This window comes from Nyctereutes procyonoides, unplaced genomic scaffold (assembly GCF_905146905.1).
Source record: "Nyctereutes procyonoides isolate TBG_1078 unplaced genomic scaffold, NYPRO_anot_genome, whole genome shotgun sequence".
NCBI lineage: Eukaryota > Metazoa > Chordata > Mammalia > Carnivora > Canidae > Nyctereutes > Nyctereutes procyonoides.
In genome coordinates, this window is record NW_026575125.1 from 101,863,314 (window position 1) to 101,877,735 (window position 14,422).

General features: G+C 41.6%; 1 protein-coding gene across 1 annotated transcript; it reads right to left on the reverse strand.

The window, feature by feature from the left end:
* Positions 1 to 9,781: 9,781 nt before the first annotated feature.
* On the reverse strand, positions 9,782 to 12,556 carry USP26 (ubiquitin specific peptidase 26). Its single transcript, XM_055338116.1, has one exon. It carries the CDS (start codon positions 12,554 to 12,556, stop codon positions 9,782 to 9,784), a length of 2,775 nt encoding a protein of 924 aa, XP_055194091.1.
* Between the last annotated feature and the right edge of the window lie 1,866 nt (positions 12,557 to 14,422).

The following is a 14,422-nucleotide window of genomic DNA, read 5'->3' on the forward strand; positions in this document are numbered from 1 at the left end:
ATGGTTGGATGATGGGTGTTTATGTGGCAGTAGGAGCATGTTCTCTAATGTTATGTCTTTTGTCATGTCTGTCCTGGGCAACACTGTCCAACTGCCACCCATTCTCCAGCTAAATGTTGTTTAGCTGGAAAGGCATCATTTATACTTTGGCCAGCTTCTCAGGTACCTGGTGTTGGCTCTCGCGGGGATGGATTATGAGTGGAATCCAACATTGCTGTGAAAAAGTAATCAGCGTAGATAAGCACGATGTGTTACCTCAAAATTTCACATGACATCTATGCATCTATCTTCATCTGAGAACCTGTTGACATACCTAATGAGACCATTATACAATTTGTAAATATCACTAGGCATGTGATAAGGAAGGTGATAATACAAAGAGCGAATTCCTAGTGGGTAAAGAGTTGATCAGTGCTCATTTCCTTCAAATCAGTAACTTGCCATGAAGATGACCATGCTGGGGCAGGTGAGGGAGTAGGTCATATCTGAATAGGAAAATGCAGAGTTACATGTATATTCAACAGTGGCCTTTTAGGCTGAATTAGTTTCTAAAAATTCTTTTTAATTTTTAAAAATTTATTCATGAGAGACACAGAGAGAGGCAAAGATATTGGCAGAGGGAGAAGCAGGCTCCCTGCAGGGAGCCTGATATGGGACTCAATCCCAGGGCTTCCAGGATCATGCCCTGAGCCAAAGGCAGACACTCAACCACTGAGCCGCCGGGCACCCTAGGGTGTATTAGTTTCTAAAAGATACAGGAAAGGAGAGATGTTTCCAAGACTTAGCTTGCCTATTTGTCCTGCAGAATAGTTTGTGGTTTGTGGTAGATAAGTTGGTACAGATTTTGTAAACAAACCAGAGATGAGCAACATTATATTAATTTTTAAAGAATTTCACAAAGCTATGAGTGAACTGTAAAATCTCTTAATATGTTCTCAATATGGACACGGATGCCACATTTACTCCTTCACACTGGATTTGTTTCACTAGGATGCCATTTCGCAAGGCACATGTATGGGCTGTCACTTACCCCCCTCCCAGACATTCAGGATTCTGTTCTCTTTAGCACAAGTAATAATCTCTCTGGATACAAGAGACCACTAGTCAGTATATCCTTTCACATTAATTGAATGTAAGTGAGCAATTTAAAGATGCTCAGTCAGCTCTTTAGTGATCACATAGCTTGGGCATGGGTTTGGCCACCTCTCTTGATGGCTCACTTCATCTTGAGGAGTTTGGGATGCTGCTTTAGTGCCACTGTGTGTTATCATATAAGGATAAGGCAGTCCATATGTGATACTATCACTAGGCCCATCCCCTTGCTTGAGATGCCCCTTTTCCATATGTCTGAGTTTTGTGACACACTCAAGGCTCAGCTCAGTTGTCAAGTGTGTCTTTAAGCTTCTTCTCATCAACCAGGACCACAGCAAATCCCTTCTCAGAAATTTTATGCCTTTCCACGTCTAGTTGCTCCCTTTGGTACTGTATAGTTTCCTGAGTTATGTTGTCTTATCTACATCATAGACTCAAAGTATTGTTAATTGACTGAGTTGATTGATGATGGTCTGGTCTAGGCTGGTAGCACTGGGAATGAATGAAAAGAAAGAGAGAGATGATTGTATATGCGGTAGTTGAGGAAGAGGGCTGAGCTAGAGTAATGCTATTATTTCAAGGTTGGTAGCCCCCATCCACCTGCTGTCTGCTAGTATAGATGTAGCACTCAGCTAATTCTTCTTGAACTTCATTGTATTCACTTCAACTGGCACCTTTTCTCTATCGTTTTGGAATTTATCCAAAGTTCCAAGTGTTGAGGCTTGCCCTTTTCAGATGTTGCAGGGAATAGTATCCATATAAGTCCGCCACCCCATGCTCCCTATTCTCCACATGCATCCTATATGGCTAAATTGTGTTCACAACTACCCCCTTCCTTGCTCGTATTCTCTGCTCTACAATACCTCTCAATGCCCTAACTTCTTCTCTGACTTCTCCTATCACTGTATTTCTGCCCTAGGTTAAGATTTGGGAGAGAAAAACATCTGACCCTACGAAGCCTGGAGTATTGTATCTATACAGGGCTTTTTCCTTTACCTGTAGGAACATTCCCAAATTATGACTTTCTAATGGGGGAATTTCAAGCACTAGCAGAAAAATAGTCTACAGAAAAGTAAACTTTCTCTTTAAAGGGCAAGACAGGGGTGCCTGGGTGGCTCAGCTGGTTAAGTGGCTGCCTTTGGCTCAGGTCATAACCCTGGGGTCCTGGGATCAAGCCCCACATCAGGCTCCCTTCTCAGCAGGGAGTCTGCTTCTCCCTCTCCCTCTGTCCCTCCCCCTCCTCATGTGCATGCTCTCTTGCTCTCTTAAATAAATAAAGAAAATCTTTAAAAATAAAGGACAAGACAGTAAATATTTTAGGCTTTCCAGGACTTCTCACAACTGCTAGACCAGGCTGCTGTAGTCAGGGAATATGTAAATGAATTGGTTTGGCTGTGTTCCAGTAATATTTACAAAAATGGAGCAAGCCATATATAGCCCATTGACCACACTTTGCTGAATTCTGGGGCACATACTTATTTTTGACATTCCCAATATTTCTCAAATCATAACACAAAAACTATGGCCATTTTCCTTGATCTATCCATCTACCCACCAACTTACCTGCCTATCCACCTTGCATTTCTGGAGCAGGAAATTTTGTCATATGCAGAAACAGCAAGGAAGTATGCATTTCCATTGAGAACACTGGTTATGAATGTTACAGGTGCTGTCATCTCAGAGAGCGCTACCGAGGCACCTTCCAGAGACCCCAGGGGTTGGTGACTCATAGGTGTAGAATTAGAGATAGGAAATTAGGAGTGTCTGTCAGATGCAAAGACTCTATTCTTGGAAACCTGCTTAATTTTATGCAGGAAGTTTTATGCTGCAAAAGTGGTTTAGAACAATGATACTTTTTGCAATAATGAAACCGAAGCTAGCTGCCTGAGAGTTTTATTAAGTAGCCCAAGGAACAACTTCCTTAGGCAGTGTTTTTTTTTTTTTAAGTAAACTCTATGCCCAACCTGGGGCCTGAACTCATGACCCCAAGATCAAGAGTCCCAAGCTTTACGGACTGAGCCAACTGGGTGCCCCTGGTGGGTGTTTTTGTTGTTGTTCTTAATACTGTCCAATTGAATTTTTATTCCTAAGACTCTTTTGTTTGTCTTATGATAATATAGGATTATAACACAAAACATAGTGTGCTTTAACAAAACTGGCTTTTTAAATAGCTCGTGCTTTTCTTCAGGTACACTAAGTTTGTGGATTTACATATAACACGTGACATTTTAGTTTGATGTTATCACCTTGCATGGGCTATAATTCCCAGTTACTTAATCAAACAGCAATCCAGGTGTTGCTGTGAAGGTATGTTGGAGACGTGGCTAACATCTATGATCAGTTTAGTTTAAGTAAATGAGAGGACACTTGATAATGTGGGTGGGCCTTGTCCAATCAGTTGAAGGCCTTAAGAACAAATGTGTTTGCCAAAGAAGAAATTTTGCCTCAAGATTGCAGCAGTCTCCAGCCTGCCAGCTGGCCCTCTGGATTTCAGCCTCCACACTGCAACACTGACTCCTGCCCGAATTTCTAGGTGCCCAGCCTGCTGTACAGATTTCAGAATTAATAACACATTCAGCTTAAAGGAGTAGCCTGACTAGTGGTAATCTCAAGTATGAAACTTTCAGATATTTTTTTGAGCAGAGTACTTGGCTTATTTCTGATGCAGGTGAATCTCAGGACAGGGGTAGATTCTGGGATGTGGGGGTGGGTGTCAGGCAGGGGCCAGGGCTAGAAGTCCACCTTGCAGGCAGGAAAGGCCTCATCCTGCATGGACATAGTGCTGTTGCAGCCCAGCACCATGATTCCCAGTGCGTGGTGCCAGATGTGAGTCTCCCTGTACCACTCATGCATCACCACTGAGTCAGAGTGGCAACCCAGGGTCACCTGGAGCTCACTATCTCATAGTTGCTTGCCAGCCACGGAACCTTTCAGTGGGGCAAATAATCCACTCTGATAGGTTACAGAAACATACTTTGCTAAGAATTCTCTTGTGAAAGGAGCACCTGGGTGGCTCAGTCAGTTAAGCATCTGCCTTTGGTTCAGGTCATGATCCTGAGGTCCTGGGATAGAGCTCCACATCAGGATCCCTGCTCAGTGAGAAGTCTGCTTCTCCCTCTCCCTCTGTCCCTTCTCCCTTTGCTAGTGTGCACTCTCTCTCTCTCTCTCTCTAATAAGTGAATAAAATCTTTTTTAAAAAGAATTCTTAGACTGGAGTCAACATAGACAGAAATTTAACCAGGTTGATAAAGGGTGAATTAGACACTAGAGAGTGATGGTGTGGTGCAAACTCTCTGTCACTGACACCCATGAACCCGTTTGAACTGCAATCACTCCATAAAACCATCTAGAGGTTCTTATTGTTATCTACATAGCAGATGAAACATTAAAATAAGAGGTGCTTTCTTGATATCTTAGCTGTCTCTTCCCAGCAACTAAAGGATTATGGTTCTCTATTCAGCCTTCTTTGCGCCAAAAAGCAACACTAAATACAATCAGAACAATGAATCCCACATTAAAATCTTTGGATTTAATTGCAGTGGTAGAGCTAGAATACCCGACATGCTTAGCCTCTGTATCAGCCTATGTCCAGTCAGGAGATAGAAACTAGTTATTTAAACAGGAGGAGTGGGATCCCTGGGTGGCGCAGCGGTTTGGCGCCTGCCTTTGGCCCAGGGCGCATCCTGGAGACCCGGGATCGAATCCCACGTCAGGCTCCCGGTGCATGGAGCCTGCTTCTCCCTCTGCCTATGTCTCTGCCTCTCTCTCTGTGTGTGTGTGTGACTATCATAAATAATAAAAAAAATAAACAGGAGGAGTTTAATACAAAGACTTATTAACCTACCATAAGGGTAACTATAGGACATAAGAAAAATTGATACTGTATCCTAGGGCTGAGGGAGAGTATCCAAGAAAGGACAAATTTGGAAAGGGGTCTTGATCTCCAGGGCTAGGGTTCAGATCTTGTTGATGATGTAGCTGGCAGCCTACTGGATGGCAGAGAAGTTTCTTGGCTGACCTGAGCTAGACACAGTCCTCAGTCCCTGGGCAAGCAGGAAGTAACCATCGGAATACAGTAGAGCTGTCAGGATGCAGACCAGCCTCAGCTAGTGGGGATGCAAGGGCACACAGAGAGAGCAGGATCCCCAGTGGTGACCCCCCAGGGAACCAGTAGGGCTACTGCCAATGGTCAGGTACATAGTCACGTAGAAGACTAAGGGTGCCATGGCAGGAGGCCTATAGCATGTGGATACCTGTCAAGAGGGCCGGGCATCAGAAGGGCCAAGAAATATAAACCTGGGAGGGCCATAAGATCAAAGGGAATCAGGGTATGGGTATACGGAGCCCTGGAATTCATGGTGTCCAGGTTGAGATGGCATCAGGTAAGTCATCACCAGACCAGGTAGCAGCTGTAAGGTCACGAGGGACCACACATTCTGGTTCTGTGGCTGGGTTAGTGCACCCCCAGATATACTCACAATCACAGCTCACATTGTTAACCCACCTCAACAACTGGAAACAGCAAGAAAGCCCCTTCCCCGGCAATGTACATCTTATACCATCTACTAAAAAGCTCAACATGTGCTCACTGTAAAGAAGGAATGCCTGAAAGGGTTTTGTCCATTGCTGCAGAGCATGTACTGAAGGGTAGATTTGGAGCTGAGAGGCAATATGTTGGTAAATGGCACAGCCTATCCCTTTGGTTACGCTGCTTCCATCTGCATCCCTCTACATACATTTGAACTCTTATAACAGCAAAACAACAATTTCTAACTAGAAATTAGTGTATCTAGATACACCAATTTTTTTTAATGTTTTCACAGTTCTCTCAAATTAGATGACTCAGAGTCCCAAGTCATTGGTATCCATCATGAGCTTTATTAATTACTCAACTGCAGGAAGGCACCCATTGAATATTATTACCTAAAGGCTAAATTGTAAAGTTAACCTCCAATAACTGTGCATAAAATATAGGAAGCAGGATAGAGAAAAAGAGTAGTGAGTATAGACAAACAGACACATACATAGAAAATCTGCAAAGCTATTGGAGCCCTTGTTTCTATAACTGGTCTCAAGGTATTCTTCAATGACCACTTTCAAATTTCCCTCACCGTTGGCCAAAACCATAGGCGCTTTGGTGGAGAGACCAAAACCATTTCCCCAGTGTCTGAGTCCTAAATTGGTCTGCTTTTGTTGTTGTTGTTGTTGTTGTTGTTGGGACAAAATGGTTTTTCATTGACTTTACTATGAGTAGGCAGAGTAAGGGCCCCACAAAGATGTTCATATTCTAATTCCTGGAGCCTGTAAATCTATTATTATAAAACAAATGGGAATTAAGGTTGCTAATCAACTGACTTGAAAGTAGGGAGATTGTCCTGGATTATCTGCTTGGGCCAAGTGATTGTTGTGGATTACCAGATTGGGCCAGTCTCACCATGATTCTTAAAAGTGGAAGAAGGAGGCAGGAAAGGGAGAGCCAGAGATGGTAGTGTGAGGACTCAGCCTGATACTGCTGGTTTAGAAGGTAGAGGAATGAAGCCATGAGCCAAAGAATGTGGGGAATTCCCTAGAAGCTAGGAAAGGCAAGGAAATAGATTTTGCCTTCAGAGCATCCAGAAGGACTGTAGCTCTGCCAACATCTTGATTTTAGCCCAGTAATACCCATCCTGTACTCCTGACTTCCAGACCTATAAGATAGGAAGGTTGTGTTTTAAGTCATTAGGTTTGTGGTAATTTGTTTTAGAAGCAAAAGAAAACTAATACACTGTCAAAGAAAGTTTTCACATCCATGGACTATTTAGAAATGTGACCTGGGCAGGGGGGGCACCTGGGTGGCTCAGTCACTTAAGCATCTGCTTTCAGCTCAGATGATGATCTCAAGGCCCTGGGATTGAGTCCTGCTCAGCGGGGAGTCTGCTTCTCTCTCTCCTTCTGTTGCTCCCTCCTACTTATTTGTGCACATTCAAGTACTCTCTCTCTAACAAATAAATAAAATCTTTAAAAATATAATAAAAACAGAAACCTGACCTGGGGGCGCCTGGGTGGCTCAGCTGGTTGTGCATCCAACTCTTGATTTCTGCTCAGGTCATGATCTCAGGGTTGTGAGATCAAGTCCATGTCGGGCTTCACACTGAACATGGAGCCTGCTTAAGATTCTCTCTCCCTCTGACCCTCCCCCCCGCAACAAATAAATACAATCTTTAAAAAAAAAAAACACCTGATCTGTAAATTAGAGAACTAGTTAAAATTCATTAATAAGTAACAGTTACTGAGTCACTTAAAAATTATTCTAGTCTTTTATTAAAACAACAGTATAGCAGGCAAATAGTGTATACAGCACTTGGACTTTCTTCTCACAGGACAATGATGGATTCCAGCCATGCCATCTGTCCAGGAGGACAGATCTTCCCTGTCACAGATATCCCGACCCTCTTCTTCACCTTTTGACTTAGCCTGCATTCTGGAAGTGCTACGTGCTAACAAGCAGCATATTCAGGATGTCTAATACTCTACACTCCACACATTTCTAAATCTCAAAACTACTGTCATCTTCATTTTCCTTTCCAAGCAAAATCACTTTCACTCACTCTTTACTAAAACTCTTGCTTTCATTGCCTATGCGACTGAGCTCCAACTGAACTCTTCTAGAGAAGAGAATCCCAAAATTGCGAAACAAAACTGTAATTCCTCTCCTCCAAGTGTAACTCCAGCCTTATCCTTCAAGCACTGCAACTGCTGAAGTACTATGCAAGTTGAACACATTTCTCATCATTGCGTCTGTGGCACTTTCTTTCATGAGACTGATTAATTCCATCTAGAAAGCGCCCCCTCTCGCATCTGCCTCAGTAATCTCCAGGTCTCATTCAGACCTCCTTCTTGATACACCGTGTTGTGAACAATAGAACTCCTTAACTTTCCAATCTGGTTTTCCCTTTTGAGGGCATTTTCTAATCTTCTTACACTACTGTGTTCCAGCTTACCTCTTTAGGGATCTCTGGAATTAAAAGCATCAACAAGCTGTTGGATGAATACAACCATAACAAAAGCATACTCCATACACAAGGGGGAACACACCTGTGCTAGTAAAGGTAGAACCAAAAATTCAGTCCCTCTGTGTCCTGTGAGAAAGCCTTTTAGCATGAGTAATCTATAAGTAATATATTCCTAACAAAGGTGCAAGGTGTTACAGGTTCACTGCCTCAGAGGTGAGAAAACGCTAGGTGACAGAGATGGCACCTACATACTATCAGAACTCCAAATCCCTAAATCGCATGGAGTTCTGACAGAATATGACCACCTCGGGATCCATGAGGCTTTAATCCCTGAAGCAGATCATCTCCAGGCACAAATTTTATGACACTGTATTAAACAGGCACAAGTTTTATAACATAGTATCAATAGGTGCAAGTTTTATGACATTGTACAAAATCAGTAATGAGTAAGACTTACAAATCCTACAAGGCCACTTTAAAGTGTACGCTATTTATTCCTTAAAGGAATAAAGCCAACTTTGCTAAAAGATATGGAGAAATAAAAGAAATCCAGAATTAGTCTTATAATGTTGAATGCAGAGGATTGTTCAAGGATTCAGATAAAGTCTGAATGAGACCTTTGAGGCAAAGCAAGTGTCTCTCTGAGAAGACCAGAATGACCAAGAACAGCTTTCTAGGAAAAAGGAAAAAATGGGTCAGTTTCTTAAGGGCAAATAAGTTCTCCATCCTTACAGTTTGAGCTTGATGGTTATATACTTTCATGCCCCTTTGACATTGAGGAAAAGGAGGAGTTTAAGAAACAATTTGGAGACTTGACCCAGTGTTATAGTCTCATTTGCGTATTCACAAAGGATTCATTGAGTTACCCGCTTAATTTACTATTTATTGATAGGACCACAGCAACTGTTTTTTTTTTTGTTGTTGTTGTTGTTGTTGTTGTTTTGTTTTTTGATTGCTAGGACCTAAGCAATTTGTGTTCTTGTTTTTGTGGGTTTTTTGGTCAGGACTTCAGAAACTAACTTTTTTCATCAAATCACTGAGTATGATCAGAAAAGTGATTTCTGTGTGTGTGTGTGTGTGTGTGTGTGTGAGTTATGTTTTTATAAGTTTCTGAAGGAAAGGCATTCGTGAATATAAGAAACAAAAAGCATAATGAAACCCCTTTAGAAATATAAATCATTCCAATATACAACAGCAAAATCCACCAAGATATTCTGACACACTACAGTAGCTCTCCAAATTTCTCAAGCATTAGACAATCTCTATCAAATTGCTGTCCCAACCTGTCCCCACCAGAGTTTCTGCATTACTAGGTATGTGGTGGGACCTAAGAATCAAGAATCTGCATTTCTAAAGAGGTTTCTCCATGCTCCTAATGCTGCTGGCTCAAAGGCTGCATTTAAAATCCACTACACTAAAAATAAAGTAAAATAAAAATAAAAATCCACTGCACTAGAATATGGAGAGCACAATTGTAGTCTACTAGAAAAGAACGTTTATCAGGTGGAACTGTGGTATTGAAGTGTCTGTATTAGGGTTAGGAATGGAGATTTTTCCAAGTGTTTCTGCTTGAACTCTGGTCCTGAATGCCAACTACCTCTTCATCTTTGGCTAGAGTTCAGAGTTTTTCTTCCATGGAGGAAGTGGTAGCCAATGAGGCAATCAAACAGATGTGTACAACCAGGAGTCCATCCCACTTATTTCTCCTGAGGGATCTCCCTTGTTTCTGTGCTCCGAGACTGGGAGTTCTCTTCCCTTTCCAACAGCTCTTCGAATATCTCATTGTGCATGTAAAAGAAGATGTACCCGGTGCAAAGTCTGGCCTCCTGCATCAGAGCTTCTTGGATACTTGATACCTGGAGATCATTGTATGTGAACCACACTTGCCTCTCAAAGTCATAGGCATCACTGATATAATGGCCTGAATTTGGGGTCTTCCCCAGATGGCTGACAACACCAATGAGCCGATAGGCATAGCGATCATTCACCTTCGCATTTCTTTTTGATTTCTTGGCTTTAGTTTCTGTCTTCTCCGTATCTAAAACTTTATTGTTTCCAGGGTTTTCAGTGGAACACGATGCACCTTGGGAATTTACTCTGGCCTGCTGGGGACCTAGGTTTGTGGGTCTCCTGAGGTTCTGCATGTACCACTGAGCATCTGGCTTCAAAAGGATCTGAAGCAGTGCCTGCTGAAGGGCTTGTTCGTAGATCCTCATTGCTTCATGCTGCTGTGTCCGTTCAGCTGCTTTTTGGAATTCTGTTTTTTTTGAAATTTTGGGTTTTTTACCTTCAAAAAAGTCTTCGAGGATCTTAGCAACACTCTCAAAATCTACAAACATGTCAGTTTTGTCGTATTTCTTTTGCTTTAGATTTTCAGATGCTTCTTGAAGATAGGCTTCAGCCAGGTGTATTTCTGGACTACTGGTGGGTTTACCATCTTTGTCATGGATCAGAGAAGGGGACACTGCTTCCAGATCCATCATTAAGCCAGCAAATAGCTCTTTTTCAATGAGTGCTCCATTTCCTAAGTTCAGCAATTTGGACTCTGTTATATTCTGTTCAGAGCTTTTGCCTAGGTCCTTTTTCTGTTGTTCTCTGCTGGACCCGTCATAGAAAATCTGGCATTTCTGTGGTTCAGACCCTTTTCCTGATCCAGCATGCGGAACTGGGGAATCACTGGATGCCGAAGCCAACTTTGATGAAGCTGCTGATGGACAGATGGTGCCAGCACTCATTTTCTGAAAGAGTTTTAGGATTTGGAAGTCCCTATTATGCGCGTTCTTGCTCACAGGAAAAGGTGGTTTCGTACTTTCATTACAATGAGACGATAATTTTAGATACTTGGAAATAACAACTTCCTGATCATCCTTCCTTAGCGACCAAAACTCGTTGAAGATATAACGTTTCAGGTGAACAATAAGAACCCTGGGGAGCCTACTGAATTTGTGCACTGCAACAGAACTCTTGTGCTGACATTTCTCACATCTGTACTCAAGTTCTTCTGCTCCGAAGAAGAGATCAAAGGCTGACTGAATAGACAAAGGAAGTGCTTTCATTCCCCGGGGTAGACTGATGGATAGATAATTACTCACTTCCGTCTTCAAAATTACCTGACCACATGCTTGACAAATAATAGAGCGCAGCAACTCAAACTCAAAATTAGTGATGATGGGACAAATGAGTACTCTGGTGGTACCACTGCCAGCAAAGACCTGTTGAGCTGAATTGTCCTGCTCAGATTCAATTTTCATTTTCCAAAGTGTGTTTATTTTCCCCATGTTCTCTTTCATCTGATCCAAAAAGTGACCTAAAAACTCATGAGCATCATTTTGTATATTGCCAGAGAATATCTCTGCAACTGTTGAAATGGCCTTTTTAATATTTACAAGTAACCTCTCCTTGATTTTTATGTTATAAATATTTTTCAAAACAAACAGCTGTGCCAAGCACATCCTAAGAGCATCAAGGGGAATTTTACCCCACGGGAAATCCTGGCTGAATAAATCATCAGCAAATGATGGAATGGAAAATAAAGACTGTAAAACGGCATTCATGTAACAGGTGTTTCCCAAATTGGGGAGGCCTTGCCATAGTTTCTCTGGGTAGAAGTTGAAGGTCATCTTGAGTTTGTCCCACTCTGGGTCATCTGCATTATACCTTGGTTCCAACAGAAATGTCAAATATATTTTCTCAGAGAGCATCTGAAGAAGACTTTTGCCATCTAGGCAAGGCTCTCCAGGAGAAATGGACTTGAGTAAGGGCTCAAATTCTAATTTCTGATTCTTTTTTAAGAGTTTTAACCTCAGTTTTTTCTTCTCGTCATGACTTACATACCTCAAGGGGTTTGTCTGGGATTTCTTCTTTCTCACAGAGTTACTCTTTTTTGGTATTTTCCCACTCATCTCTGAGCCAGATGATAGCATCTTTTTCTTCTTCCCATCTCCACTCTCTGGTAAATCTTTGCAAATAAGTCTTGATGACTTTGATGTAAACAAAGGCATCTTCTGAAGGTCAGGTGTTCCACTTCCTTCTCTTGTCTCAAAAGATCCACTACCTGGCTTCTTGCATTCTCTGTGGAAGTTTTTGTTAATTTCCTTTGGTGTTGTCATGCTAGCAAAGATACCTCCATCCGTAACAGGTCTCATGGGTGGCTGAGTATTATTTTGATGGACTCTATCCAGGAACATCTTCAACTCTTTAGCATCTTTGGAAGATAATCGTTCAATAAACAAGAAGTTATTATTTTGGAAAGTTAAGTGCAGGTGATTTTGCTTTTTTCCATAGGATCTAAGGACCACACTTTTAATATTATTACTTAGCTGAAAAGTTAGATATTCTCCATTGGTGAAATAGACCACCAGTCTAATCTTCTTCTTTCCTTCCACTGTTTCAATGTATGCTTCTCTGGAGCTAGACATCCCTTTCTTCTTGCTCCATATTTGAACAAAACCACGTACCATTAGAGTAGCCATACTTTCTTTACAAATAAAATGCAAGTATCCTGAATTATTGACAATCTCAAAGTTCCAGTGTGTTTTGCAAGCTCACTTTTGGAGACAGCACCTAGAGATATTCCTTAGTTTTCTATAAGAAAGGTCCTGTTTCTAGTGTTGGTTTTATACTATTGCCTCTTCAGGTTCTGAATGTCCAGTTATTTAGTGATAAAACCAATGCTGTTCAAGAGCTGTACATGATTACATGAGGGAAGAGTCTTGATTTCCAAGGCAAGGCAGCTACTGGAAAAGAAAATCAAGAAAAATTATTTAAGCTATCATAGAATGCTTGGATAGAACTCAAATTCTACTCATACACTAAACCTCCTTTCCAATACTAGATTTTATTCTGATTAATTTCCCCACTTCAACTGAAATTATTAAACACTTGAAAGACTTTCAATACATAGCTGAAAAGCAAAATGAACAGTGTCTCAAGTGTAGGCATATAACATGCTAATCTTCCTGTCATAGAATGACCCCACAGAACAATCATAGTAAGTGAGTAAGAGAGTGGAGTAGTAGGCAGCCCTCAAACCAGTAACAGGTAAATAGCTCTTAATGTCCAGAAATATACAGGACTTCATACACAGGCCACTAAGTGTAAATCAACCTACCTCTTTCCAAATCCAGTTATGTTCCTTTCTTATATGTGGCACAGTGTGAAGTCCACACTTCTTACCCCACGTGAATACCTAACCTACCACTGCTTAAAGCAGATATCAAAGAATTGGCTGTCTCCAGCTCCAACAAGCCAAGATGACCTGGTATGCTCTAAGCAATCCTGATTCTTATGAGTGTGGGGTAATTGAAAATTTGAAGCCATGTGAAGTAAGACCATAAAAAACAATTTTGAAAGTTGGTTAAAATTATGATAGAGACAAAGTTCAAGACTGTGTTTACTATGCTTTACTATTGAACAAGCAAATGCAGGTAGTATAAACAATTTTCAAGAAACAGAATATGATGAGTGGAAAGTTTCCCATGGGCTCCAATGTTGGCTTCACTGTTCCTATGGAGGCATACCCATAGTTTCAAGGTTCGTATAATCCATGCAGAGTAAAGAATGTCCCAGGATAAAAAAGTAAACAAACCAATGGTTTGTGCCCTTTTGGCCATTATACCAGGGGTGAAACCAAGTCAGCATTAAGGGTCGTTATTAACACACATAAATTTCTTACTAAGTCCCAATTACCATTTTTTTTACCTTTCTTTTTTAAAAAGATTTTTATTTATTTATACACGAGAGACCGAGGAGAGAGAGAGACAGAGACAGAGACACAGGCAGAGAGAGAAGCAGGCTCCATGCAGGGAGCCTGACATGGGACTCGATCCTGGGTCTCCAGGATCGGGCCCTGGGCTGAGGGCGGCGCTAAACTGCTGAGCCACCGGGGCTGCCCTTTTTTAACTTTCTATTTCTTAATGCATCATCATATGGCTTAGAGGAAAACTGGTAATGCTTGACATGGATGAGTTATGTACTAGACAACACCATCTCCTGGATCACTAGTGCTGCCTTCTTCATGCCTGTAACTATGTTCACATTCACCTATCTAAAGTAGAATCACCAGTAGATTCTCTGGGTCAACTGGGCTGAGGAGAACTTTCATGAAATTCTGCGGTATAATTGGATCACCAACCCAGGCAATGGGAAAATCACATGCAACATCTTCTAGTAGGCCTTAGGTCTCATTACTCTTTTCCAGAAAATACTATCTGAACACCTTTAGAACATGTCTAGCCATCCATGGACAAGTACAAGGCATTTTCATTGAGGGTTATTTATGGGATCCGGACAGTGAGTGTGAGATCTGTGTTCCAGACTACATGAAATTAAGACTGTAA

Excerpts from the sequence above, each read along its gene's own strand:
- USP26 (XM_055338116.1), bottom strand. The coding sequence starts at position 12,556 with ATGGCTACTCTAATGGTACGTGGTTTTGTTCAAATATGGAGCAAGAAG.